We start from the raw sequence: 27,384 nt of genomic DNA on the forward strand, positions 1-27,384 counted from the left end.
CAGGACTACTCCTCCTATTATACTCCTCTCCCCCCAGGACTACTCCTCCTATTATACTCCTCTCTCCCCAGGACTACTCCTCCAACACACACACTCCACAAAACATACCTCCCCCCAAAACACACACACGCACCCCACACACACACACACCCACACAAACCGCGCAACACACACAGCACCACACACACACAACGCTGCAGACACACAGCGCTCCACAAGCAACGCAACACACACAACGCAAAACACAAACAACACCGCTCTCACACACCCCCACACCCAGACAACACCCAGAACATTTACAGCGCCCTACACAAACACTTGGCAACTACACAGAACAGCGTCTATATATATATATATATATATAGATATATACAGTCATATGAAAAAGTTTGGGCTCCCCTATTAATGTTAACCTTTTTTCTTTATAACAATTTGGATTTTTGCAACAGCTATTTCAGTTTCATATATCTAATAACTGATGGACTGAGTAATATTTCTGGATTGAAATGAGGTTTATTGTACTAACAGAAAATGTGCAATCCGCATTTAAACAAAATTTGACCGATGCAAAAGTATGGGCACCCTTATCAATTTCTTGATTTGAACCCTCCTAACTACCTTTTACTGACTTACTAAAGCACTAAATTGGTTTTGTAACCTCATTGAGCTTTGAACTTCATAGGCAGGTGTATCCAATCATGAGAAAAGGTTTTTAAGGTGGCCACTTGCAAGTAGTTCTCCTATTTGAATCTCCTATGAAGAGTGGCATCATGGGCTCCTCAAAACAAATCTCAAATGATCTGAACACAAAGACTATTCAACATAGTTGTTTAGGGGAAGAATACAAAAAGTTGTCTCAGAGATTTAAACATTTAAACTGTCAGTTTCCAAAGTAAGGAAATGGAAGAACACAGGTACAGTTCTTGTTATGCCCAGAAGTGGCAGGCCAAGAAAAATATCAGAAAGGCAGAGAAGAAGAATGGTGAAAACAATGAAGGACAATCCACAGACCACCTCCAAAGACCTGAAGCATCATCTTGCTGCAGATGGTGTCACTGTGCATCGGTCAACAGTACAGCGCACGTTTCACAAGGAGAAGCTGTATGGGAGAGTGATGCGAAAGAAGCCGTTTCTGCAAGCACACCACAAACAGAGTCACCTGAGGTATGCAAAAGCACATTTGGACAAGCCAGTTACATTTTGGAAGAAGGTCCTGTGGACTGATGAAACAAAGATTGAGTTGTTTGGTCATACAAAAAGGCGTTATGCATGGAGGCAAAAAAACACGGCATTCCAAGAAAAGTACTTGCTACCCACAGTAAAATTTGGTGGAGGCTCCATCATGCTTTGGGGCTGTGTGGCCAATGCCGGCACCGGGAATCTTGTTAAAGTTGAGGGTCTCATTGATTCAACTCAGTATCAGCAGATTCTTGACAATAATGTGCAAGAATCAGTGACAAAGTTGAAGTTACGCAGGGGATGGATATTTCAGCAAGACAATGATCCAAAACACCGCTCCAAATCTACTCAGGCATTCATGCAGAGGAACAATTACAATGTTCTGGAATGGCCATCCTAGTCCCCAGACCTGAATATCATTGAAAATCTGTGGATGTTTTGAAGCGTGCTGTCCATGCTCGGCGACCATCAAACTTAACTGAACTGGAATTGTTTTGTAAACAGGAATGGTCAAAAATACCTTCATCCAGGATCCAGGAACTCATTAAAAGCTACAGGAAGCGACTAGAGGCTGTTATTTTTGCAAAAGGAGGGTCTACAAAATATTAATGTCACTTTTATGTTGAGGTGCCCATACTTTTGCAGTGGTGAAATTTTGTTTAAATGAGGATTGCACATTTTCTGTTAGTACAATAAACCTCATTTCAATCCAGAAATATTACTCAGTCCATCAGTTATTAGATATATGAAACTGAAATAGCTGTTGCAAAAACCCAAATTGTTATAAAGAAAAAAGGTTAACATTAATAGGGGCGCCCAAACTTTTTCATATGACTGTATATATATATATATATATATATATATATATATTATCATTATATTATTTTATATATATATATATATATATATATATATAACACAAATCATACATTAACTACACAATAACTTCTAGAATACCCGATGCGTTAGAATCGGGCCACCTTCTAGTATAGGATATAACTTTCCAATTACTGTGGGTGCAACCACCATGGCCCCCATCAGTCCTGAGAACTGGAATTTTAAAGAGCCCAGGTGCTGAATGGAGTGGAGGTCAATCATGCACTCCCATTAGGAATGAATGGAACAGCAGTGACTGACCTTCACTCCAATCAGTACTGAGCTGTTTAGAGCTCTAGTTCTTGGTATCAATGGGGGCCATGGCAGTTGAATTCCCAGGTGATAGAAAAGTTATCCCATATCCAATGGAGAGGGGAACACTTTAAAACTTGAGGACAACCCTGTAAGCTAAGGTGTCTGAGGAAATATATAGTGCCCATACTCTTTAAATAACTGTCAATCAACTGCTATCTCTCCTAATACCCCCATATACATGAACAAATGGCGTAGATAAGCATTCATGTGTTCTCTATGGGGAGAGAATAAGGAGTTGCTGATGCCAGAGACATGTCTATCTGGAGAAAATATAGATTGTGCCCTGATACACATAAAATGGCCAAGTGTGAATTTGTGTGAATGCTTTTGGACCTCTACTGTTCTTTTAGCTGTTGAAACATAAATGCAACGGTGATACATTAAAAGGGTTGTCCGGTCTGATAAGTCTGCAGTCATTCTATGTGATTGCAGACTTATGAATCCTTTCAGCGCATACAGTGGGTGCTGCAGGTATTCCCTGGTTTCTGAGCCGGGAACAACCGTCACGTGAATGCAATGGTGCGATATTGATGTGTATGGCCAGAACCTAACTAGTGGACGAGGCCTCGCTCAATACAAGTGAATGGAGTGGGTGCATCCAACTAGTGGTCATTATAGTCCAGTGGGCGTGACCTTGTTCAATATATTTGTATGAAGTGAGGCCATGCCCACTAGTTGGGTTCTAGCTGGGAATATGCATATCGCACAATTGCGGTCACGTGACTGCCATTCCTGGCTCAAAATCCGGTGAATCCTCGCAGCACACACTGTGCACTGTGCAGATTCATATGTCTGCGGTCAGATCGAGTAATTGCAGTCTTATCACATTCAACCGGACAACCCCTTTAAGCCAGGATGCTTTTTTAAATCATTAACAATAATAATAAAAAGCTATGTAACCTATGTAAACCAGAGCTTACCCAGGCTATTTCTATATATCATTGATAAGAATAATACACCACATCTCCTGATCACTGTCAATTGCTCTTCAGAGAATTCATTACACAGTATGACAACTTTTATACATTCATAAACGGAGAGCTACATAGGGACATTTTGTAGAAAATAAAGAACCTTGAAGAGCAGGTTTTTCTCATGCGTCACTACAAATATAAACTGGTTGCTCTTACAGGATTTTCCTGTTAGCAACAGTGGCGGTAAAATGTACTAAACAAACATGTTATCTTTTTAGGAAGCCCCACTAATGAGGAATTGACGTTTTTCCCTACTGATAAAAAAGCATTTGACTTCCTACAAATCAAAAGTTGAAGTTAGAATCTACATGAACAAGGTTTACTAAGGAAAAATATAATCTAAAATATAGTCATAAAATTTCTATTTAACATACGTGCACTAGCTATAACATAGTGTAAAGAAATTGCAAATACAGTATATCCCTAAAGTGAGTACACCCCTCACATTTTTTAAAATATTTTATATCATTTTATGAGATACACTGAAGATATGATACTTTAATACAATGTAAAGTAGTCAGTGTAAAGCTTCTATAACAGGGTAAATCTGGTGTCCTCTAAATAACTGAACACAGCTATTAATATCTAATCCGCTGGCAACAAAAGTGAGTACACCCCTAAGTGATAATGGTCACATTGTGCCCAATTAGCCACTTTCCCTCCCCTGTGTCATCGGACTCATTAATGTTATAAGGTCTCAGGTGTGAATGGGGAGCAAGTGTGGTAAATCTGGTGTTATCACTCCCACACTCTCTCATACTGGTCACTGGAAGTTCAACATGGCACCTCATGGCAAATAATTCTCTGAGTATGTGAAAAAATGTATTGTTACTCTACATAAAGATGGCTTAGGATATAAGAATATTGCCAATACCCTGACACTGAGCTGCAGCACAGTGGCCAAGACCATACAGTGGTTTAACAAGACAGTTTCCAACCAGACCGGCCTCACCATGGTTGACTCAAGAAGTTGAGTGCACATGCTCAGCATCATATCCACAGGTTCTTTTCAAAATAGATGTATGTGTGCTGGCAGCATTGCTGCAGAGGTTAAAGCGGTGGAGGGTCAGCCTGTCAGTGCTCCGACCAGACGCCACACACAGCATCAAATTGATCTGCATTGATGTTATTCCAGAAGGAAGACTCTTCTAAAGATGATGCACAAGAAATGATGGTGACTCGTTTTTCTTTACTTAGCTACTTTTTTCTTGCCATAATACAAATTCTAACAGTCTATTCAGTAGGACTATCAGCTGTGTATCCACCAGACTTCTGCACAACACAACTGATGGTCCTAACCCCATTTATAAGGCAAGAAATCCCACTAATTAATCCTGACAGGGCACACCTGTCAAGTGAAAACCATTTCCGGTGACTACCTCTTGAAGCTCATCAAGAGAATGCCAAGAGTGTGCAAAGCAGTAATCAAAGCAAAAGGTAGCTACTTTGAAGAACCTAGAATATAAGATATATTTTCAGTTGTTTCACACTTTTTTGTTAAGTATTTCATTCCACATGTGTTAATTCATAGTTTCGATGCCTTCAATGTGAATCTACAATTTTTAGAGTCATGAAAATAAAGAAAACTCTTTGAATTAGGTGTGTCCAAACTTTTGGTCTGTACTGTATGTGCACACAAATAGGGTCGTGGTGATTACTTACATGACTGCTCCCCTATTGATTGCTATGGAAAAGACAAAGCTGCTGTCCAGTGTTTACACTGCTAATTCTTGGGCAGCAGGGGCATATTATTATATGCATTACAAAGGGAACCCCACAGTTTAGGGCATCAGAGAAACATGGCCATAAAGTGGCCAACGCGCTAACATCTTTTAACTCTGTCCTGATAAACTTTGCTCTTGAAAGCCATTCATGTTGCACGTCTTTTGACCTGTTCACTCGTATGGAGTTGAATTGCTATATAAGACAAAATGCATGTGATACTTTTTGACCAGAAAATGAAGAAGCTGTGGAACATTTATATGATACATCATAAATACAGTATATACCGTCAATCATTATTAGTATGAAACCCTTTAATTATCATACAAGCAAGTGTAAAACATGTAAAAGAGCCTCACATTACAAATGTATATGTGGCGGCCCTGAGGCTTCAGTCGCCACAGAGTATTGCACCCAAATTTGGGTGTAATACTAAACCTGGTTGCTGAGGAGGCCAGTCCCAGTTTCACTACATTACACACTCAAACACACACCAGGTTGCCCTGTTCCCACAGGGGACAGGGCTAGGGTAATAAAGGGGTCATGGACAGAGAGGCATTTACAGGATGCCCTCAACAAGGGCCCCAGTCCCACTAACTTAGGACCTGGGAGGGGGGAGGTGCAGCCAGTAAGGGGCGTCAAGAGCCAAAATGACAGCTAGGGAGTTCTCCAGCAGGAGAGGAAGGGAGCAGTCGCATCTCAGGGGTGCTCCGGTGGGAAGGAGAAGAAAGTTCACACGGTTGCCGTGGGGAGAGTGAATCTGCTCCCCTCGTAACCGACGCCACGCAGGGCGGTAGGACCCTAGGTAAGATCATACTTCACCTTGGTTTTCCAGAATCTGCCTGGACGGGGAAAGTTTCAAACTTCCCTGACCACACAACCCCCGACAACACAGTGCCATATAGGATCCTGGGCCTCGCATCAAGCCGGACCACATCGGAATCACGGCACCTGCAAATAGGGACAAGAGTACACCTTGTGAAACCCAGGGTCCCCTCTTAGCTTCAAACCAGGGGATCCACAGACAGGTGTTACAAGGATAAACTCACCAAACACCAACCCAGACTGATCTCTAAAGAGATTCGGGTTACACGGAGCCCATCATAGCAAGTGATCAGTATTACATGGGTGATCAGCACAGCACTAAAAGTGAGTAAACAACCTGGAACCGCAGCCATAGGTGGGCTTTGCACACTACGACATCGCAGGTGCGATGTCGGTGGGGTCAAATTGAAAATGACGCACTTCCAGCATCGCATGCGACATCGTAGTGTGTAAAGGCTCGATGATACGATTAACGAGCGCAAAAGCGTCATAATCGTATCATCGGTGCAGCGTCGGCGTAATCCATGATTACGCTGACGCGACAGTCCGATGTCGTTCCTCGCTCCTGCGGCAGCACACATCGCTGTTTGTGAAGCCGCAGGAGCGAGGAACATCTCCTACCGGCGTCACTGCGGCTTCCGTAGGATATGCGGAAGGAAGGAGATGGGCGGGATGTTTACATCCCACTCATCTCCGCCCCTCCGCTCCGATTGGCCGCCTGGCGTGTGACGTCGCTATGACGCTGCACGACCCGCCCCCTTAGCAAGGAGGCGGGTCGCCGGCCAGAGCGACGGTCGCAGGACAGGTGAGTCCATGTGAAGCTGCCGTAGCGATAATGTTCGCTACGGCAGCTATCACAAGGAAATCGCTGCTGCGATGGGGGCGGATACTATCGCGCTCGGCATCGCAGCATCGGCCTGCGATGTCGCAGCGTGCAAAGTACCCCTTAGACTCTGACTCTTTATTACCGGTACTGCCACTCCGAGCCGCCATTACTACTCGCCTCATCATCCTCCCCGGGGCCCGCTCTACTTGTGGAGAGCAATACCATTCCTGGCAGCTACTACCATATGCCCCGGAGGACAGCAACAGCAGCGGCGGCCCATTCCCTGGCCGCATACCACAGTTGACGTCACGACAAACACCTCACTACTACCCCCAACATCTCTCCCCTGCCATTTCTGTATGCCTCGGGGCAACGGAGCCGGGCTAGGCCGCCCATGACCACAACAGTTGACGGCCCGGCGATGAGTAGGTTAATTGTGCCTGTTCCGTGGGGCGCTACATTTGGCATCACGAACAGGATAACGTGCCCAGCCTAAAAACCTGGCTACTGTGCAGCTTATTGGACTATGTTTAAAAAGGACTTTGCTTAAAAAGGTTAGTTGCCATTGCTTGTGCAGCGCAGGAAAAAGGGGTGTGTCGTCATGGACGGTACTCGCGAAGAGCACGAAAAGTGTGGGAGGAGCCCAGGAAGAGCGCCAAAGCGAGTCCCACTGCTAAGAGTCGACAGGAAACTTGAGACTGGCTCAGACATGTCCACAGAGGAGAAAGACCAAACTGTCCCTGTTGCCTGACCTGCAGCAATGGCGCAAGCACCAGCTCCAGTGTTACCCTTTTCTCTGCCCTACCTTTCAGGGGCAACGTAGCTCCCCCAGTATTCCGGGGAGGCATATACCCTGGCGAATTTCAAGGAGAGACTTCACAGCTTGTACCAGGTATACCATCTGACAGAAAGACAGAAAGCCAGTGTCCTTATCGGTCAATTGACTGGGGCAGTTTGACGTGAAGTCAAATCCTGGCCAAAGACTAATAAAAGAGTGGCAAAGGACATTTTCGCAAAGCTGAAGGAAACCTTTGAAACTCGTACAGCGTCTGAGATAAAAATGCGGTTCTATGGATGCAAGCAAAAAGTATAAGAAAGTATTCGGGGCTATGCTTTAAATCTGCAGGAGGCACTAAAAGTAGTTCTGCAGGCGGACCCGGAGGAAGTGAAAGATGTGAACCTTATGCTGACTGACCAGTTTATTGAGGGACTCCTGTCTGATAACCACCGGACCCAGATGCACTTATGTCCATGCAGAATCCTGATCTCAGCTTCGCAGAGTTCAAAGACTGGGCCATCTGAGCACTGCGAGAACCAGATCATGGCGGCATTGTGCTAAAACCACCTGGATTATCCTTAACTACCTCAGTGCAAGTGGGAGCCAAGGAACGGTCTGCAAGTGGCGGCGCCAATGATGAACTGCAGCTCCGCATGTTGAAACTGACCAAAGGTATGGCTACTTTGACCAAAATCGTGCAATCCCGGCAGGGGACTCAGTCACCCGTAACCATTGAACTGGCTTCTAGTGCTGATGACCTCCTCTGGCGGCAGCACGCAAGAGCCCCACTACCACCGGCACCTGATCGTTTTGATGCTAACGGACAGCCGATTTGCCGACATTGCAATAAGGTTGGACACTTTGCCTGCGGATGTGCAGCAAATATCCAAGGCCAGGGGGTTGGGACCAGCCCGCTGGCACCACCAGCAGCCAAGAAAGAATAACTGTTTTTCTTAAATGTTTTTCTATGCAGATGTTGATATTAATTGCATAATGACACTGCTGATCGTTAACTGTTGAAAATGTTTTGAAAATGTTTTATATGCTGACAGGAATGTTTTAAATTCCTGAAGTTTGCACTAGTTTTAAAATATCAATGGTTTATGACAATGCATGCTGCTATAGCCAGTACTTAAAAATATTTGATACTGTTTTTGATATTTTTGCTACAAAAAATTTTTTTGATAATACTTTTTACCTTGCAGATGTTCTGATACTGCTTTTGATAATGCTACCAGTGTAGAGTTGACATGTTTGTAACTTTAATGATGGTGCCTCCCATAAAGGGAAGAATGTTATTTGTTTATTGCATATACAAAATGCGGTGTACCAACTTTAAATTGCTGTGGCCCGGCAATGCCGTCATTTTCTGTAGGAGAGTGTGCCGTCCCTGAGGCTTTAGTCGCCACAGAGCATTGCACCCAAATTTGGTGTAATGCTAAACCTGGTTCCTGAGGAGATCAGTCTCAGTTTCACTACATTACACACTCAAACACACACACACACACACACACACACACACACACACACACACCAGGTTGCCCTATTCCCACTGGGTAATGGACTAGGGTTGGGTAATAAAAGGGTCGCCGACAGAAAGGCATTTACAGGATGCCCTCAACAGGGGCCCCAGTCCCACTAGCTTAGGACCTGGGAGGGGGGAGGTGCAGCCAGTAAGGGGAGTCAGGAGCCAACACGAAAGTTAGGGAGTTCTCCAGCAGGAGAGGAAGGGATCAGTTGCATCTTAGGGGTGCTCCGGTGGGAAGGAGAAAGGTCACACGATTGCCATGGGAAAAGTGAATCTCCTCCCCTCGGAACCGACGCCACGCAAGGCGGCAGGACCCTAGGGGAGATCATTCTTTACATTGGTTTTCCAGAATCTGCTTGGACGGGGAAAGTTTTAAGCTTCCCTGACCACACAGTGCCCAACAGCACAGTGCCATATAGGATCCGGGGTCTCGCATCAAGCTGGACACCACATCAGAACCGCGGCACCTGCAAATAGGGACAAGAGTACATCTCGTGAAACCCAGGGTCCCCTCGTAGCTTCAAGCCAGGGGATCCAATGACTGGTGTTACAAGGAGAAGCCCACCGAACACCAAATCAAACTGATCTCAAAAGGGATTGGGGTTAAACAGAGCCCATCATAGCAAGTGACCAGTATTACCTGGGTGAGCGGCATATCACTAAAACTGAGTAAACAACCTGGAACCGCAGTCATAAACTCTGACTCTTTATTACCGGTACTGCCGCTCCGAGCCGCCAGTACTACTCCCCTCATCATCCTCCCTGGGGTCCACTCTACCTGTGGAGAGCGATATCATCCCTGGCTGCTACTACCATCTGCCCCGGAGGACAGCGACAGCAGCAGCGGCCCATTCCCTGGCTGCATACCACAGGTGGTGTCACGACAAACACCTCACTACTACCCCCAACATCTCTCCATCTTCTGTATGCCTCGGGGCAACGGAGCCGGGCTAGGCCGCCTGTGACCATGACAGTCGATGATCCGGCGACGAGTAAGTTAATGCTCCTGCCCCGTGGGGCGCTACACATACAGTCAGTCAAGTCAAGAAAATTGCTAATATTTATCTAAACTATATAAATCTTACTTTTTAATATGATAGCTTTAGTAACCAAGTATCAAGAAAAGTGCTATTTTTATGCTAAATATATGATAAATCTTACTTTTTAACACTCCAGTTGTACTATCCATTAATATCGTAAGGATGTGGATGCAGCAGGTGCTTAGTGGCCTTCTGTGTGTCTCAAAGAGAGTTCAGCAAGATAGTGGGGGAAGTATGTACAGTGTGTCTTATTATGCATGGAGAGGAGCACTAAAGCTGGGTTTACACACTGCAACATCTCAAACGACATCGCTGTAACGTCACCGGTTTTGTGACGCAATAGCGATGTTGTTTGCGATGTTGCAGTGTGTGAAACTTATCAGCGACCCGGCCCCTGCTGTGAAGTTGTAATCGTTACAAATCGTTCAGGACCATTCCTAGGTCCTTTGTTTCCCGCTGTGCAGCATGAAGTTTCAGTGTGTGAAGACTTTGCAGCGACTTTGTTAGCAACTTCCCTTTCAAAAGGCTGCTTATCAACGTCCCCAACAACCAGCTAGGTCGCTCTGCAGGTCCGGATCGCTGTTGCGTTGTTGGCCAGGTTTGCCTGTTTGAACGCTCACCAGAGACTTAGCAGAGACTTAGGGAGGTCGCTATTGCGTCACAAAACCGGTGACGTTACAGCGATGTCCTTTGCGATGTTGCAGTGTGTAAACCCAGCTTAACCCACCGGCTGAATCTGCATCATGAAATAACTAAGCCAGGATCCAAGCTCCTACGAGACTGCAATACTGAAAAGTAAGATTTAGTCCTTTTATTTCATAAAAATGTCATTGACATATCTCTATAACTATCAAAACTATTACCTGAAAACAAATGATTTCCTAGAATTGGTCTCAGTTATTAAAATTACAGCTTGGATTAACCTACTTTCTGCTGTTTCAGTGATTAATTTTCAAACTTGTATCCAAATGACCTTCCACATTTTATAACAATATAACCTGGATACACAGTAACTTTTTGCAGCATTAATGCTACAATAAAGTGACACCTGTAATCCTCAAGACTGCATGCAACTTAAAACTTAAAGGGGTATTTTCATCTCCAAGATCCTATACCAATATGTAGTAGATGCAATAATAATAATATTAGTAAATACCTCCAATTAGAAACGTAGTATAATTCTCCTGATATGCTATGTCGCTTACCTCATGTGCAGGACATTGTAGTAGCTTAGGTATCCAAGGTTATTACCATTAGCACTTAACTAACAAATTGTCACTATGAATGGTTGTAACCATGGATATCTAAGTTACTGCAATGCCCTGCTCATGAGGTATGTGACATAGTTAATCAGGAGAACTGTTGTACATTTCTAATTGGAGGTATTTGCTATTATTATTATTATTATTATTATTATTGCATCTACTACATATTGGGATAGGATCTTAGAGATGGCAATACCCCTTCAATGTATTCATATTAATGGGAATCTGTCAATCGTTTCCTACTGCCCAAACCACTGGCAGCCCAAATCAGAGCCAGGCTACATGATTGCAGCCAGATATGTTTTTCTCTGAAATGCTCTGTTGTCTAGGGACTATAAAGGCCCTGTCACACACAGAGAGAAATCTTTGTCAGATCTGTGGTTGCAGTGAAATCATGGACATATTGTTCCATTTGTTCACAGCTACAAACCTGGCACTGATTGTCCACAATTTCACTGCAACCACAGATCTGCCGCAGATTTATCTCTGTGTGTGACAGGGCCTTATAGATGTGACCAGTATGGAGCATGTGTCGGCTGTCTGGGCAGCACCGGACTAATCACATCTATTCCTATAGTTCCCAGCAGGATCCTCAAACTGTCTTCCCTGAAATTTCACAGACCTTGACTACAAACCTGGATGCAGGCAGTATGAATTATCTGACAGGTTCAATTTAACTGCTGGTCTAGCACTACAAAATGTATTCGTGTAGCCTTAGCTATAAAAAAGGACTTTTTCATGCTGAGCTGGAAACACGATGCAATAATGGCTGCAGAGTGGAATACAAGTTATTTTTTATTTATTTCACCTGTCCTTTGTAGAGATTTTAACAACTAAAGTATTTGGCATATAATGAGTTCTTTTTTTTAAGTCCAAGTGGGTGTTATCAGAGTTTTCATTGGGGACGTGTAGCACTTATCCCTGTATAATGCTGACCAATCATAAGCACGTAGCAACACTTAAAAGAAAGCTCTACTACAGCTTTGAGCGTGAGACTACCCTTATTTTATAGACAATTATCTTAGCTATCTCATATATAAATTTAACTTGCAGCTATTTAGCATATGATTAGTTATGAAGATTCTTGTCATGTCACTGCATTGTTCCTTTTTTGCTCCTGGTGTTTGAAAAATCTTCGTGATAGTCAAATGTTCAAAACATTGTTACCCTTTTACTCGTTTGTGTATGTCAGACAGTCTGATCTCTTGGTCTAACCTCCTATATCTCTCAGTGCGAATAAAGGGGCAGTGTAGCGGAGTTTAGCTGAGTCAAATTACAAACACTTCTATCAACTCATCTGAGTGTCAGTATTCAAACTTATGTCTGCTGTGGTCAAGCAACTTGTAATTGCTCTGTACTAAGATCAAGACTGTCATTACATCTGACACACCAGCAGCCTGCCTGTCCTGGATTTCTCCTGTAGGAGATGTAATGAGACCCTGCTCTGATCCCATCCCACCACAGTGATTACAAGTTGAGCACAACAGACACAAGAGTGATTATTGCCACATCTCTGGGTAAACAGTTTGGGGGAAGGGCAGTACAGCAAAGTTGACAGTGCTATGAGAGGAGAGTTGATATAAGAGTTTCTAATGGACATAGCTAAACTCAGCTGTACTGCCTCTATCCCCATTGACTCATGCAGGAGGCTAGACCAAGAAATCATAGTTGTATAATTACATTTCAAACACTGAGAAACATTCTCTAAGCAATTTACCATGAAAAATGTGGTGAACGGTCATCTTTAAGCATAATTTAATCAGAGTGTTGACACATCTTTCCAAAGTTCTAGTAATATTTGAATATTGATATTTGTTAATAGAAAAAAATTACTTAATACTTTGAGGTAAACCAGCTGTATAGTGAATAATAGCATACCGGCCCAGTTGACATATCTTCAGGGGTTTTCTCGACAACAGCTATTGGGGATACTGGTTCTGGAGGAGGAGGTGCTCTCCTCTTCTTTATCTCAGTTCTAGTACCAATCCCAGATATATTGCTAAGTGACAACGACGCACCAAGTGCACCAGAACGTGAATTCACAGATGGGGAGCTTGGAGCGGTTGAAAAGCCCTGTAAAGAAAAATGAGAACATTAGTGTGACATGAAATATTGTCGATTGCTCTTGGTGACACACATTACATTATCAAAAAAACATGCAGCTATAAAACAATTGACATTTACTTTGCTGTAAGCGAGAAAAGAAAACTTATATCAATGGTAAATTATTCTAATTGTAATTTATAAGGTTTTTTTACTTGGGGTTATTATTTTGCAAAATTTCTTGTAACTAATACAGTTTGGTCCAGAAATATTTGGACAGTGACACAATTTTCGCGAGTTGGGCTCTGCATGCCACCACATTGGATTTGAAATGAAACCTCTACAACAGAATTCAAGTGCAGATTGTAACGTTTAATTTGAAGGTTTGAACAAAAATATCTAATAGAAATTGTAGGAATTGTACACATTTCTTTACAAACACTCCACATTTTAGGAGGTCAAAAGTAATTGGACAAATAAACCAAACCCAAACAAAATATTTTTATTTTCAATATTTTGTTGCGAATCCTTTGGAGGCAGTCACTGCCTTAAGTCTGGAACCCATGGACATCACCAAACGCTGGGTTTCCTCCTTCATAATGCTTTGCCAGGCCTTTACAGCCACAGCCTTCAGGTCTTGCTTGTTTGTGGGTCTTTCCGTCTTAAGTCTGGATTTGAGCAAGTGAAATGCATGCTCAATTGGGTTAAGATCTGGTGATTGACTTGGCCATTGCAGAATGTTCCACTTTTTTGCACTCATGAACTCCTGGGTAGCTTTGGCTGTATGCTTGGGGTCATTGTCCATCTGTACTATGAAGCGCCGTCCGATCAACTTTGCGGCATTTGGCTGAATCTGGGCTGAAAGTATATCCCGGTACACTTCAGAATTCATCCGGCTACTCTTGTCTGCTGTTATGTCATCAATAAACACAAGTGACCCAGTGCCATTGAAAGCCATGCATGCCCATGCCATCACGTTGCCTCCACCATGTTTTACAGAGGATGTGGTGTGCCTTGGATCATGTGCCATTCCCTTTCTTCTCCAAACTTTTTTCTTCCCATCATTCTGGTACAGGTTGATCTTTGTCTCATCTGTCCATAGAATACTTTTCCAGAACTGAGCTGGCTTCATGAGGTGTTTTTCAGCAAATTTAACTCTGGCCTGTCTATTTTTGGAATTGGTGAATGGTTTGCATCTAGATGTGAACCCCTTGTATTTACTTTCATGGAGTCTTCTCTTCACTGTTGACTTAGAGACAGATACACCTACTTCACTGAGAGTGTTCTGGACTTCAGTTGATGTTGTGAACGGGTTCTTCTTCACCAAAGGAAATATGCGGCGATCATCCACCACTGTTGTCATCCGTGGATGCCCAGGCCTTTTTGAGTTCCCAAGCTCACCAGTCAATTCCTTTTTTCTCAAAATGTACTCGACTGTTGATTTTGCTACTCCAAGCATGTCTGCTATCTCTCTGATGGATTTTTTCTTTTTTTTTAGCCTCAGGATGTTCTGCTTCACCTCAATTGAGAGTTCCTTAGACCGCATGTTGTCTGGTCACAGCAACAGCTTCCAAATGCAAAACCACACACCTGTAATCAACCCCAGACCTTTTAACTATTTCATTGATTACAGGTTAACGAGGGAGATGCCTTCAGAGTTAATTGCAGCCCTTAGAGTCCCTTGTCCAATTACTTTTGGTCCTTTGAAAAAGAGGAGGCTATGCATTACAGAGCTATGATTCCTAAACTCTTTCTCCGATTTGGATGTGAAAACTCTCATATTGCAGCTGGGAGTGTGCACTTTCAGCCCATATTATATATATAATTGTATTTCTGAACATGTTTTTGTAAACAGCTAAAATAACAAAACTTGTGTCACTGTCCAAATATTTCTGGACCTAACTGTATACATTATTTTGCTCAATTATAATGTTTTTTAAAACTATTAATGACAAGCACATATATACCATTCTTAACATAAAAACACTATTGCACCGCATATGTGCATCATGGAAGTATTCTGATTAGAGATGAGCACACCAGTGGAAGTTCGGTTTGGTGGGTTCAGCCGGACTTTAGATGAAGTTTGGTATGCAACCTGGACTTGACCTGAACCCCAATGGAAGCTGTTAATTAGGCAGTTCGGTTCTTCACCCACATGCAGTCAGCCATAAACGGAACACTTCTAGGGGAGGGTTGGCGGGGCCTTTCCATTTTCTTTCCCCCAGTGTGAGCCATTCAAACACTGCAAGCGGCTTGCACTGGGCTGAGCACCAAGCGTACCTGAGCACAGCCGATGCTCGTGTGAGTGGTGTTCATACGTAAAATAGCCAAACTTTATTTTTTTGTAATGTCTGTGTTAAGTATGATCACCTAACACTGAACTTTGGGTTCAATCATCTCTAATTCTGAACTATCCAGGATGCTCACATGCTCACCATAAAAAAAAAAATGTTAAAATGCCATTTTAGAAACAGTTACTGGCTATTACTACACCTTTTTTTAGTGGAAGCATCTTGAGTACAGATGTGAGGCTCCTATGTGATTAAAAGTTCATGCATACATGTATACATTTTGTACACAATAGTAACAGAGCTTCGATCCTGACTTCCAAAACACCTTGTTGTCTTAAGGCTACTTTACACACTGCGATATCGGTCCCGATATCGCTAGTGTGCGTACCCGCCCCCATCTGTTGCGCGACACGGGCATATCGCTGCCCGTGGCGCACAACATCGCCCAGAGCCGTCACACATACTTACCTGTCCGGCGACGTCGCTGTGACCGGCGAACCGCCTCCTTTCTAAGGGGGCGGTCCGTGCGGCGTCACAGCGACGTCACTGAACCGCCGCCCAATCGCAGCGGAGGGGCGGAGATGAGCGGGACGTAACATCCCGCCCACCTCCTTCCTTCCGCATAGCGGCCGGGAGGCAGGTAGGGAGACGTTCCTCGCTCCTGCGGCGTCACACGCAGCGATGTGTGATGCCGCAGGAACGAGGAACAACCTCGTTACTGCTGAAGTAACGATAATTGGGAATGGACCCCCGTGTCGCCGATTAGCGATTTTTCACTGTTTTGCAACGATGCAAAATCGCTAATCGATGTCACACGCAACGGCATCGCTAATGCGGCCGGATGTGCGTCACGAATTCCGTGACCCCAACGACTCCGCATTAGCGATGTCGTAGCGTGTAAAGCCCGCTTTAGGCTATGTGCCCACGGGACAAAGTACCCACAGATTTTCCTGTGGAAAACTTGCGGATTTATCTGGATTTTCCAGATAAATCCACAGGTTTACGCAAGCACAGACACTCCCCAAATTATCCTATGGGATTTGGGGAGTGCTGTATCAATGCTGCGGTATGTGCAGCTGCAGAATATGCTGCGGATGTCCCGCAGCCGCACGTAACCGCACGTCAATTATTCATGCGGAAATACCTGCGGATGTCCCGCCTTTCCACTATGGAGATACATAATGAGAAATCCGCAGGTATCTCCGCACTTGTCCCGTAGGTTTACCGCAACAAAAATGCTCGAATCCCGCAGCAATGGAAAGCTGCGGATTCCGGGGAGCAGCTGCGGGAAACCTGCGGACAAACCTGAGGAAAAGTCGGGGGGTACATTGTCCCGTGGGCACGTAGGCTTAAGGCCCTGTCACACACAGAGATAAATCTGCGGCAGATCTGTGGTTGCAGTGAAATTGTGGACAATCAGTGCCAGGTTTGTGGCTGTGGACAAATGGAACAATATGTCCATGATTTCACTGCAACCACAGATCTGCCAAAGATTTATCTCTGTGTGTGACGGGGCCTTTAGGCTATGTGCACACAGTGCGTTTTTCTCGGCATTTTTGCGCGTTTTTCGGGTGCGTTTTTGGCCTCAAAACTGCATGACTTTGCTTCCTCAGCAAAGTCTATGAGTTTTCATTTTTGCTGTCCCCACTCAGCGTTTTTTTTCAGCTGTGTTTTTGTGGTGACCACAAAAGCGCAGCATGTCAATTATTCCCGCGTTTTTCACTGCGCTTTTCATCCATTGAGTTCAATGGGATGTTGAAAGACGCAATGAGAAACGCAAATAGCTGCGTTTTGGTGCGTTTTGGTGCGTTTCTAAGACCAAAAACGCAGCTAAAAACGCAGGAGGTGGGTAGTAAAGTGACGTGTACAGGAAGAGGATTCCTTCTGTCAGTATATACAGAAGCGTGAATCCTCCCGGTACCGTCACCGCCGCTTCCATCTCCCGTCCTGTGCATGTATGCTGCCGTGCGGCGCCATGTCTGGGCGGGAGGTGGAAGCGGCTGCGAAGACAAAAGTTAACAGTAGAAAAAAAAAAAAAAAGTTATACTCACCTGTCTGCAGACTCCCGGTGCCATGCCCGCTCCCATCTCCTCTCACGGTATCGCCGCTCCGGCTGTGTGCAGACGGCCGGAAAAGCTCCGATGGATGCAGGACCTGGCGATGGATCACCTGATGCAGTCACCTGACGCATCAGCTGATCGTAAGTATCGCGGTGACGCGGGCGCCCGGCCGGTATCAGCGGATGCGTCAGGAGACTTCATCCCTGATTACCGGCAGCTGCTGCAGCGATCGGACAGGATCAGACTCCCGCCCCATCGCTGCAGGAGCTGCCGGTAATCAGCACATAAGTGAGTATTATTTTTTTTTTTTGCACCGATGCATCTGCTGATTGTATAATCGGCTTTTATACAATCAGCTGATGTGTGATGGGATTCAGGCACTTGATCCTGACACATCATCTGATCGCTTTGCCTTCCAGCAAATCCATCAGATGATATTGGATCCGGATTGGACGGCGCGGGACCCTGACCCAGGATTACTGCGGAGGGGGGTTTATTTCAATAAAGATGGAGTCACTAATTGTGTTGTGTTTTATTTCTAATAAAAATATTTTTCTGTGTGTTGTGTTTTTTTTTTATCTTTACTAGAAATTCATGGTGGCCATGTCTAATATTGGCGTGACACCATGAATTTCGGGCTTAGGGCCAGCTATACAGCTAGCCCTAACCTCATTATTACCCGGCGAGCCACCCGGCATCAGGGCAGCTGGAAGAGTTGGATACAGCGCCAGAAGATGGCGCTTCTATGAAAGCGCCATTTTCTGGGGTGGCTGCGGGACTGCAATTCACAGCGGGGGTGCCCAGAAAGCATGGGCACCCTGCACTGTGGATTCCAATCCCCAGCTGCCTAGTTGTACCCGGCTGGACTCAAAAATTGGGCGAAGCTCACGTCATTTTTTTTTTAAATTATTTCATGAAATTCATGAAATAATTTAAAAAAAAAGGGCTTCCCTATATTTTTGGTTCCCAGCCGGGTACAAATAGGCAGCTGGGGGTTGGGGGCAGCCCGTACCTGCCTGCTGTACCCGGCTAGCATACAAAAATATGGCGAAGCCCACGTCATTTTTTTTGTTTGGGGGGGCAAAGAAATCCTGCATACAGTCCTGGAAGGAGGATGCTGAGCCTTGTAGTTCGACAGCTGCTGTCTGCTCTCCTGCATACACTATTGGATGGAGGATGCTGAGCCTTGTAGTTCTGCAGCTGTCTGCTCTTCTGCATACACTAGTGGAGAATGAAGAACACATTGAAGAAGGAAATGACATCAGACCTTTTTTTTTTGTTCACTGATAAAAAACGCATAAAGACGCAGTGAGCAAAAACGCAGCAAAACACAGCAAAAAAACGCACCAAATCGCGGCAAAACGCGTGCGTTTTTTGCCGCGTTTTTTCGACGCAGGTGCGTTTTTGTGCGTTTTTAGCGGCCAAAAACGCACAAAAATGCAGCGTCAAAAAGACGCACTGTGTGCACATAGCCTTAGTCTCACAGAGTTATCTGCACTTGTCTTTTTTCCCCGCAAAAAGTAAACACCTGTGCTGTGAATGATAACCACAATTTATGAAAAGGGGTATGGCTACAGAAGCAGTGATGGCCAGATGCTAGCTCATCATGATTCATGATACATAACCTCATGTCAATGTTTTGTACTCACATTAATATCCTACAAGTACTTTAGTGGGTGGACAGTACAGACAATGTCCGGTTGCATTACCAGCCAAGATTTGTTCCTAGTTCATTGTTTACTTAGGCAAAAACAGTATGTTACAGAGCCAAAGGATATTGTACAGCGTGTAAAGGGCTGGCGAGATCTCTGCTGGAAGCCATATGTACTTTAGATACTTCCAGATGCAATATTGAAAGCAAGATATTTCTTTCAGGATATTGTAGTAAACTGTCTTTATTTGGGCTAATATTTTTTTATAGCAGTTTTTAGAATATGATGTCTATTTCAGTTTCATGTCTACATATTTTTTCTTTCAAAAAACATTTCTTGATAAATAAATAATACACATAAGTATTAAAAAGAAATGTAACAAATCATTGGTGGACACAGACAGATGGCGGCCCCTACGCAGGAACAGTATATGGGCCCAATAGCTCATTATAATGCACAATTCCACCTGCTTTGGAGGTGAAAATGGGGTCCCTAAGGCTGCTTTCACACATCCAGTTTTTCCTGTGCGGCACAATCCAGTGCTTTGCAGAAAAACCGCAACCGTTTTTTTTGCCGCTGGTTGCGTTTTTTTTGCATAGACTTACATTAGTGCCGTATTGTGCCGCATGGGCTTGAGTTCCATCCGGTTTTTGCCACATGCGGCATATTTAGCCGATGCGGCAGCCGGATGGAATGTTGCCTGGCACGTTTTTTGTCCGGCTAAAAAACCCGCATCGCGCCGCATCTGGCCGATGTGGTGCAATTTGCAATGCATGCCTATGGACGCTGCATGCGGCGTCCTGCGGCAAACACCGCATCCGGCCGCCGCATGCGGTTTTTTCCACTGCGCATGCTCAGTAGCCTGCAGCAAGCGGCAAAAAACGGACGGGCTGCGTGTAAAAAACGTATGCAAAGGATGCGGTTTTGACGCCACATCCATTGCATAGGTTTTAGAGCCGGATTGGCCGGCTCTGCTAAAACCGGAGGTGTGAAAGCAGCCTTACCTCCTTGACCCCTGGGTTGCCCCAATGATATGTTTTCCCTTGTAAATAGTATCTGACATCTGAAACATTTACGGTAGTACATTTTGTGAAGACCACCCCATCTAAATCAGATGTTTTTGTAACAAATGTAAGGGTTTCCTAACTTCTGTTTTTATATTTCTATTTTTAGAGGAAGACCCCCACTCAAAACCATTTGAAAGATTATAAAAATGTGTTTGCCTAATGTCCATAGCAATTGTCAATCTCTGTGGTAAATATTGTTGCACAAAAATAAAAGGCTAACGAAAAGTGAATGTGAGGCCATATAACAAATCCCTGCTTACTACTGGACTGCACTTTCAGACCCTTATGTGAAAAGTAGATTAAATGTTTCTTCTTGTTTTAATGAAATCATTTTAGTTCTGTATGTTATATGAGGGGTCTCCATGCATCGGACTCATTTTTCCAGCACATCTCATAGATTGCAGTTTAATGTCTGGGAAATTTAGAAGCCAACTGATGTTGTCATGTTTCTCGAACTCACAAAAAATCACAGCAAAGGTTATACACTTTGAGTGAGTACATTTATGTAGTACTAGATATACTGTTTTTGTTTAGTGAAGTTAAAATAAAAAAAATTGTTAAGGACAAAATATGTTGTTCAGTGAACATTATTATTTGCTTATAGACAAGTAGTTCTGCGTACAGCAGCTAAATATAAGCTCTGAAGAGCTTTAGAAGTGAATGAACTCTAGCAGAGATTAGAAGAGTGACATTCCTGACTGACTGAACAAGAACTAAGAGAACTTGAGAATTATTGTAGGTAAATAAACTGAATAAACTAAGCTTCAGCTTAAGTCTATGTACTTGGCACCCCTGTTTAACCTGTTCATTTCTCCTGCTGTCCTAAAGCTTGGTAATTTTAAATAACCAAGTATTCTACTAAAACTTGAAATGTGGTTCATGGTTCAAAAGCTCTGTTCCCACCACATTTTTGGCCAATGTTAGGCGTCTGAACAAATTAAACATTGACAAATCCCCTGGCCAGATTGCTTTCATCCACGAATATTGAGGGAATGGAGCTCAGTAATTGACAGACTGAAGTATCTCATCTTCTTAGAATTAGGGTTGGTGCCTCGGGATTGGAGGATTGCTGATGTGATACCGATATTTAAAAAAAGAAAGAGGGTGGATCCAGGCAACTACTGTCCAGTAAGCCTGACATCAGTGGTTTGCAAAGTTTTTAAGAGCATTATAAGAGATGACATGCAAAAATATATTGCAGAGAATAATATAATAACTGACAGACAGCATGGATTCATGAAAGATAAATCGTGCCTAACCAACCTGTTGGGGTTCTATGAGGGGGTAAGTGCAAATCTTAATGTTGGTAATGCAGCTAATTTATCTGTACTTTGCAAAGGCATTTGATACTGTACCACATAATAGCCTTATAATGACACTCCAGAAGTAAGGACTAGGGAAAACTATATGCAGATTGGTAAGGAATTGGCTAAAACACAGGAAATAAAGAGTCGTAAATGGTACATTCTCTAATTGGGTTATAGTCATCAGTGGGGTACCTCAGGGATTTGTGCTAGGACAGATTCTTTTTAATGTCTTTATTAATGACCTTGTAGATAGAGTTGAGATTAAAGTGTCAATCTTTGCTGAGAACACCAAACTATGTAGGATATTAAAAACTGACCTTCTGGTTACAAGAAAGCAGAGTAGCAGTACTCAATGTCAAGCAGTGGCTGCAAAGGCAAACAACATTTTACGGTGTATAAAAAGTGACATTAGATGCCGTGATCAGAACGTATTGTTACCCCTCTATAGATAACTTGTAAGGCCACATCTAGAATATGGGATCCAGTTTTGAACTCCACATTTTAAATAGGATATTCACAAGGTTAGTCAGTTCAAAAGTGGGCAGCTAGATTATTACAAGGAATGGAAGGCCTCACATATGATGAGAGGTGGAAAAGTTGAAAGTTGTCTCAGAGGAGATCTCATTTATATGTATAAATACATGTGTGGTCAATATAAAAGACAGGCACAATGGTAATTGATTCCAAAGACAATACTAAGGACCAGGGGGGTCACTCATTACGGGAGTAAGAAAGGAGATTCAAGCAGCTAAAAAAGAAGTAAAGAATTTCCTATCACAAGCGGTAGTAATGACAAACACTGCAACAGCTTTTAAAAAGATTGGATGCTTTCCACAGCAAAAATGGCATTACGGGTTATCAATAATTTAGTGCCAAAAAATGTCTAGTGTATAATGGTGAGGAAAGGTTGAACTTGATGGACCTAAGTTTTTTTTCAACCTATGTAACTATGTGTCTGCATGCCTATAAAACTGTATACATCATTTCAAAGATTTGTGTAGGGCAGAACCTGTCCTTTTGGGATATACAGTTGAAACCAGACGTTTACATACGCTATCTAAAAATACACATCTGCAGGTTTTTCTCACTATCTGACATGAAATCAGAATAAACCTTTCCCATTTTAAGTCAATTAGGTTACCAAAATAATTTATATTTGCCAAATGCCATAATAATGAGAGAGCGAGATTATTTTAAGGCATTTTTATTACTTTCTGCAAAGTCAAAAGTGTACATACACTAAGAGTACTATGCCTTTAAACAATATGGGTCAGCCCATGTGATGATATCATGCCTTTGGAAGCTTCTGAAAGGTTTATTGGCAACATCTGAGTTAATTAGGAACACACCTGTGGATGTATTTTAATGCACACCTGAAACACCCTGAATTGTGGACTTGCAATTCGTTCATCCTTGGGTTCAATTTCCAGATACCTGAAAGTGCTTCGTTCATCTGTACAAACAATTATACGCAAGTAAAAACAAGATGGGAATGTCCAGACATCATACCGCTCAGGAAGGAGCTGGGTTCTGTGTACCAAAGATGTACGTGCTTTGGTCAGATATGTGCATATCAACCCAAGAACAAAAGCAAAAGACCTTGTGAAGATACTGGCGGAAGCTGGTAAGAAATGTCATTATCCACAGTGAAACGAGTACTGTACCGACATGAGCTGAAAAGCCACTTGGCAGGGAAGTAGCCATTACTCCAAAAGAAACATAAAAAAAAGCCATATTAATGGTTGCAAATGCACACTGCAACAAAGACCTTAATTTTTGGAGACATGCCCTGTGATGAAACTAAAATGGAACTGTTTGGCTATAATGTCAATCGTTATGTTTGGAGGAAAAGGGAGAAGCTTTGAAGCCTAAGAACACCATCCCAACTGTGAAACACGGTGGTGGTAGCATCATGTTGTGGGGTTGTTTTGCTGCAGGAGGAACTAGTGCACTTCACAAAATATATGTCACCATGAGTAAAGAAGATTATGTGGCAATACTGAAGCAACATCTCAAGACATCAGCCAGGAACTTATAGCTTCGTTGGAAATGGGTCTTCCAAATGGATAATGACCCAAAGCATACTACCAACCTGGTTACAAAGTGGCTTAAGAATAACAAAGTAACCCTGATCTAAATCATATTGAAAATTTATGGGCAAAGTTGAAAAGGCCGCTGCGGGCAAGGCAACCTACAAACCAGTTTGTGGCTCAGATACACCAGTTCTCTCATGAGGAAAGGGCCCAAATTCCTACCAACTATTGTGAGAAGCTTGTGGAAGGAGATCCAAAACGTTTGACACAAGTCATACAGTATAAGGGCAATGCAACCAAATACTAATGAAATATATGTAAACGTTTGACTTTGCAGAAAGTAATAAAAATGCCATAAGACATTCTCTCTGTCTCATTATTCTGGCATTTGGCAAATATAAATAATATTGGTTCCTAATTGACCTAAAATAGGAAAGGTTTATTCTGATTTCATGTCAGATAGTGATAAAAAGCTGCAGACGGGTCTTTTTAGATAGTGTATGTAAACCTCTGCTTTCAACTGTATTTGGAAGTTTACATCTGGATGACTTTTTCTGAAGCTAGTAAAATGCATATAGTAACTCTTACACTTTTCAGAAGCACAAAAAAGGGTTAATTGTACTATTTTCTTTTAGTATCCAAGTCAATATCAGATGGATGCAAACATTCAGTCATATGTTTGAATAGTATATTTATGGATTAACCTAAGGAATAGGTAGGTAAAATTAAAAAGAAAATTGATTAATCAAACTGATATCAAAAGCATGAAAGTGTGTAAGAACAATTCACTATTTTAATACGCTTAGTTTTATCCAACCATGAAAATGTATATAGTTGTTCTTGCATGTGAAATCTTAAAGCCCCGTCACACACAGTGATAAATCTTTGGCAGATCTGTGGTTGCAGTGAAATCATGGACATGTTGTTCCATTTGTACACAGCCACAAACCTGGCACTGATTGTCCACAATTTCACTGCAACCACAGACCTGCCGCAGATTTATCTCTGTGTGTGACAGGGCCTTAAGAGCTAAAGATGCTTCAATTCTTAAACCACGCACAAAATTTGGATATCTTGTCTTAAAATTTGCAAAATGCGAAAAAAATACTATATTTATATCAAATAAAAAATGCAGAGTCCATCTCATTCCCAGAATAACTAGATCTGTGCACTGAATGAAAGTCAGTCCCTCCGACCATTAGAAGTATCAATCACAGTGCGTCATCTTTGTAAAGGTCAGGGATGAAGCTATTAGCTCGATGTAAATAATGCTGGTGACTGATATGAATATACTTACAGTAAGCAGACATTTGAATACATTCTAAGAACATTACTTGATTAATCTGAAACGTTGAAATTAAGGGTATGTGCACACGTTCGCGTTCTCCCATGCCAAATCTTCCGCAGTGTTCATGCTTTTCAGAAAGCAGCTGAATGCATTGTTGAATGCAGAATTGATGCGTTCTGGATGCTTGCTCTGCCATAGACAGAGTGGGAAAAGCATCCGGAACGCACAAAAGAAGTGACATGTTGCTTTTTAGAATGCAGCGTTTTGGATCAAAATTTCAGCATCCGAATCGCTGTGCTCTCAAACGCAACGTGCTGCTGGATTATGCACAATCTTCAAAGATTGTGTTGGGGACGCAGGACGCGTGCACTTGCGCTGCAGTTCTAAACGCAGCGTAAAAGCATGCAACACGCAGACGTGCGCACACAGCCTAAAGCTTACAATATTTTAATATTTCTTATTAAAGAGAACCTATCACTTGTCTATATGTGTGCTACAACCAATGTGCTACAAATCTGATAGTGTTCCATGTGTGATGTGAAATATGGGTAATGTCTGAATCAATCGTGTTAGAAAAATCTGGGGTCTTACAGGGATGCATCAGCCACTGTATAAAATGCTTGAGTTTGAGTCATGGGCATTGTGACATTGGCATTAGCATGTCTGTCCAAGGTATACAGTGAGCTAACGTACTGTATATTCTTTTGTGCCTATAGAGAGCAGACTCATTCAGATGAGCAGTTGTGGTCACCACAAATAATAGCTGCATGTATATTTCAATATGTATAACATGTTGTCACGTGTATGGACCGCTCTCCAGGGATAGGGGCTTCTCTGACCCTGTAAGCTGAAGAACTCTGACTTGCCCTCAAGCCACGGGTACACTTGAAAATAGGGCATGACCCTCCAACCTGTCCTTGTCTCCAACACGGACCCTGGTCTAGAGACCCCCTACCTGTTCAACGGGATAACTCCAGGGAACAGCACCAAAAATAAAATAAAGAAAAATAACAAAATAACGTTGTTTCTGCAACCTAGCAAACTACACCTTGTTTGCAGAAGGCTACAGGAACTAGGGTAGAACACGACCAAACACAATGGTTGTCTCTATCAACTGTGGAGAGAAAATAACCAGCACTGTGTGAAGGATGCTGGAACCTTTTAAAGGTCCAGCCTAATGAATAACTTAGAGCACCTGAGGGAATGCCTTTCAGCAGACTTGCAAAAGAAGCATTAACCCCTCAGGTGCTAAAAGGAAAAAATGTCCACTTAATGACGAGTCTCGCTGGAAAGAAACCAGCGTGACACATGTATTGCCAGCTTTAATGAGATTTAGGTTTTCTCTGCTGTTCACTACATACAAACATTTGCCTACACTCTCTTACTGGGGCTGTTCACCTGAGCTGACAACAAGGCTTGTGTGTGCGCCCTAGTAGGAGAGGGGAAGGAGCTTAAGGGTGCGGTAAAGTCAGTTAGTGTCAGAGGGAACGTGTGAGAGGAGTGTAAAATGGTGACGGCCTTGGCCTGAGGTAACTTTTGAAACCTCTGGAGGGACCAGCTGCATATTGGCAGGGTATCAGTCCCTAGGACACCTAGACTTTCAGGGCCAGTGGCAAACTGAGAGACTGCTTGGAGCCTTTTTCTTAGGAGCAGTAAATTTGCCCAGGAGCTCAGCAACGTCATTGAATCCAGAAACTTCTACAAGCAACAGTAAGCTTTCCTATAGGATTCGAGTCGCCTGCTCACTGGAAGAGATAAAAGATATATAGTTTGGAGAAAAAGAATTCAGCTCACCCCGGAGACCGCTCAGTTCCGTCGGTAATAAAAAGCAAAGGATCCCGCTGCTGCTTCAACGTCAGGTACAAGTGAAACAAGAAGAAATTATCCAGCTTCCAGATTTTTTTTCTTTAAAATAAAATTCACCTTTATTGGTAATTTCTTTAAAATCATCCAAGAAAATATTGCATGATTAATGAGTAATATAGTAGGTCCATAGCAGTTGTTGGCTCACACCAGACGCGTTTCAAGCGCAACGCTTCTTAGACTTGATGAATGTGAACAGTCAGTGTAACAGAGGTCTCTGAAATAGTCAGCCAATGGATTGGTAAATCAAGCACATCTGACACCCGACTGAACCACACCTATGTCATATACTAGAAAAGGTTTCTAAATACACTAAAAAATATATAACAATCACAAGACAATACAATATACAAAATTGCAAAAATAAAAGAAATATATACATATATTCGTGGACATTATGAACAATGTAGAAAGATTGTACAATATTTACTCAGAACATAAAATAAAAA

At 42.9% G+C, this 27,384-nt stretch overlaps 1 protein-coding gene across 3 annotated transcripts in view; it reads right to left on the reverse strand.

The window, feature by feature from the left end:
* COBL (cordon-bleu WH2 repeat protein) overlaps positions 1 to 27,384 on the reverse strand; it is a 593,805-nt gene that overhangs the window by 170,629 nt on the left and 395,792 nt on the right. For all 3 annotated transcript variants that reach the window (XM_075315047.1, XM_075315048.1, XM_075315046.1), the window contains one exon: positions 13,207 to 13,401. In XM_075315047.1, coding sequence (XP_075171162.1) covers positions 13,207 to 13,401 — 195 coding nt within the window. The remainder of the gene's footprint in view (positions 1 to 13,206; positions 13,402 to 27,384) is intronic.

The sequence above is a fragment of the Anomaloglossus baeobatrachus genome, chromosome 6 (assembly GCF_048569485.1).
Source record: "Anomaloglossus baeobatrachus isolate aAnoBae1 chromosome 6, aAnoBae1.hap1, whole genome shotgun sequence".
NCBI classification, from domain to species: domain Eukaryota; kingdom Metazoa; phylum Chordata; class Amphibia; order Anura; family Aromobatidae; genus Anomaloglossus; species Anomaloglossus baeobatrachus.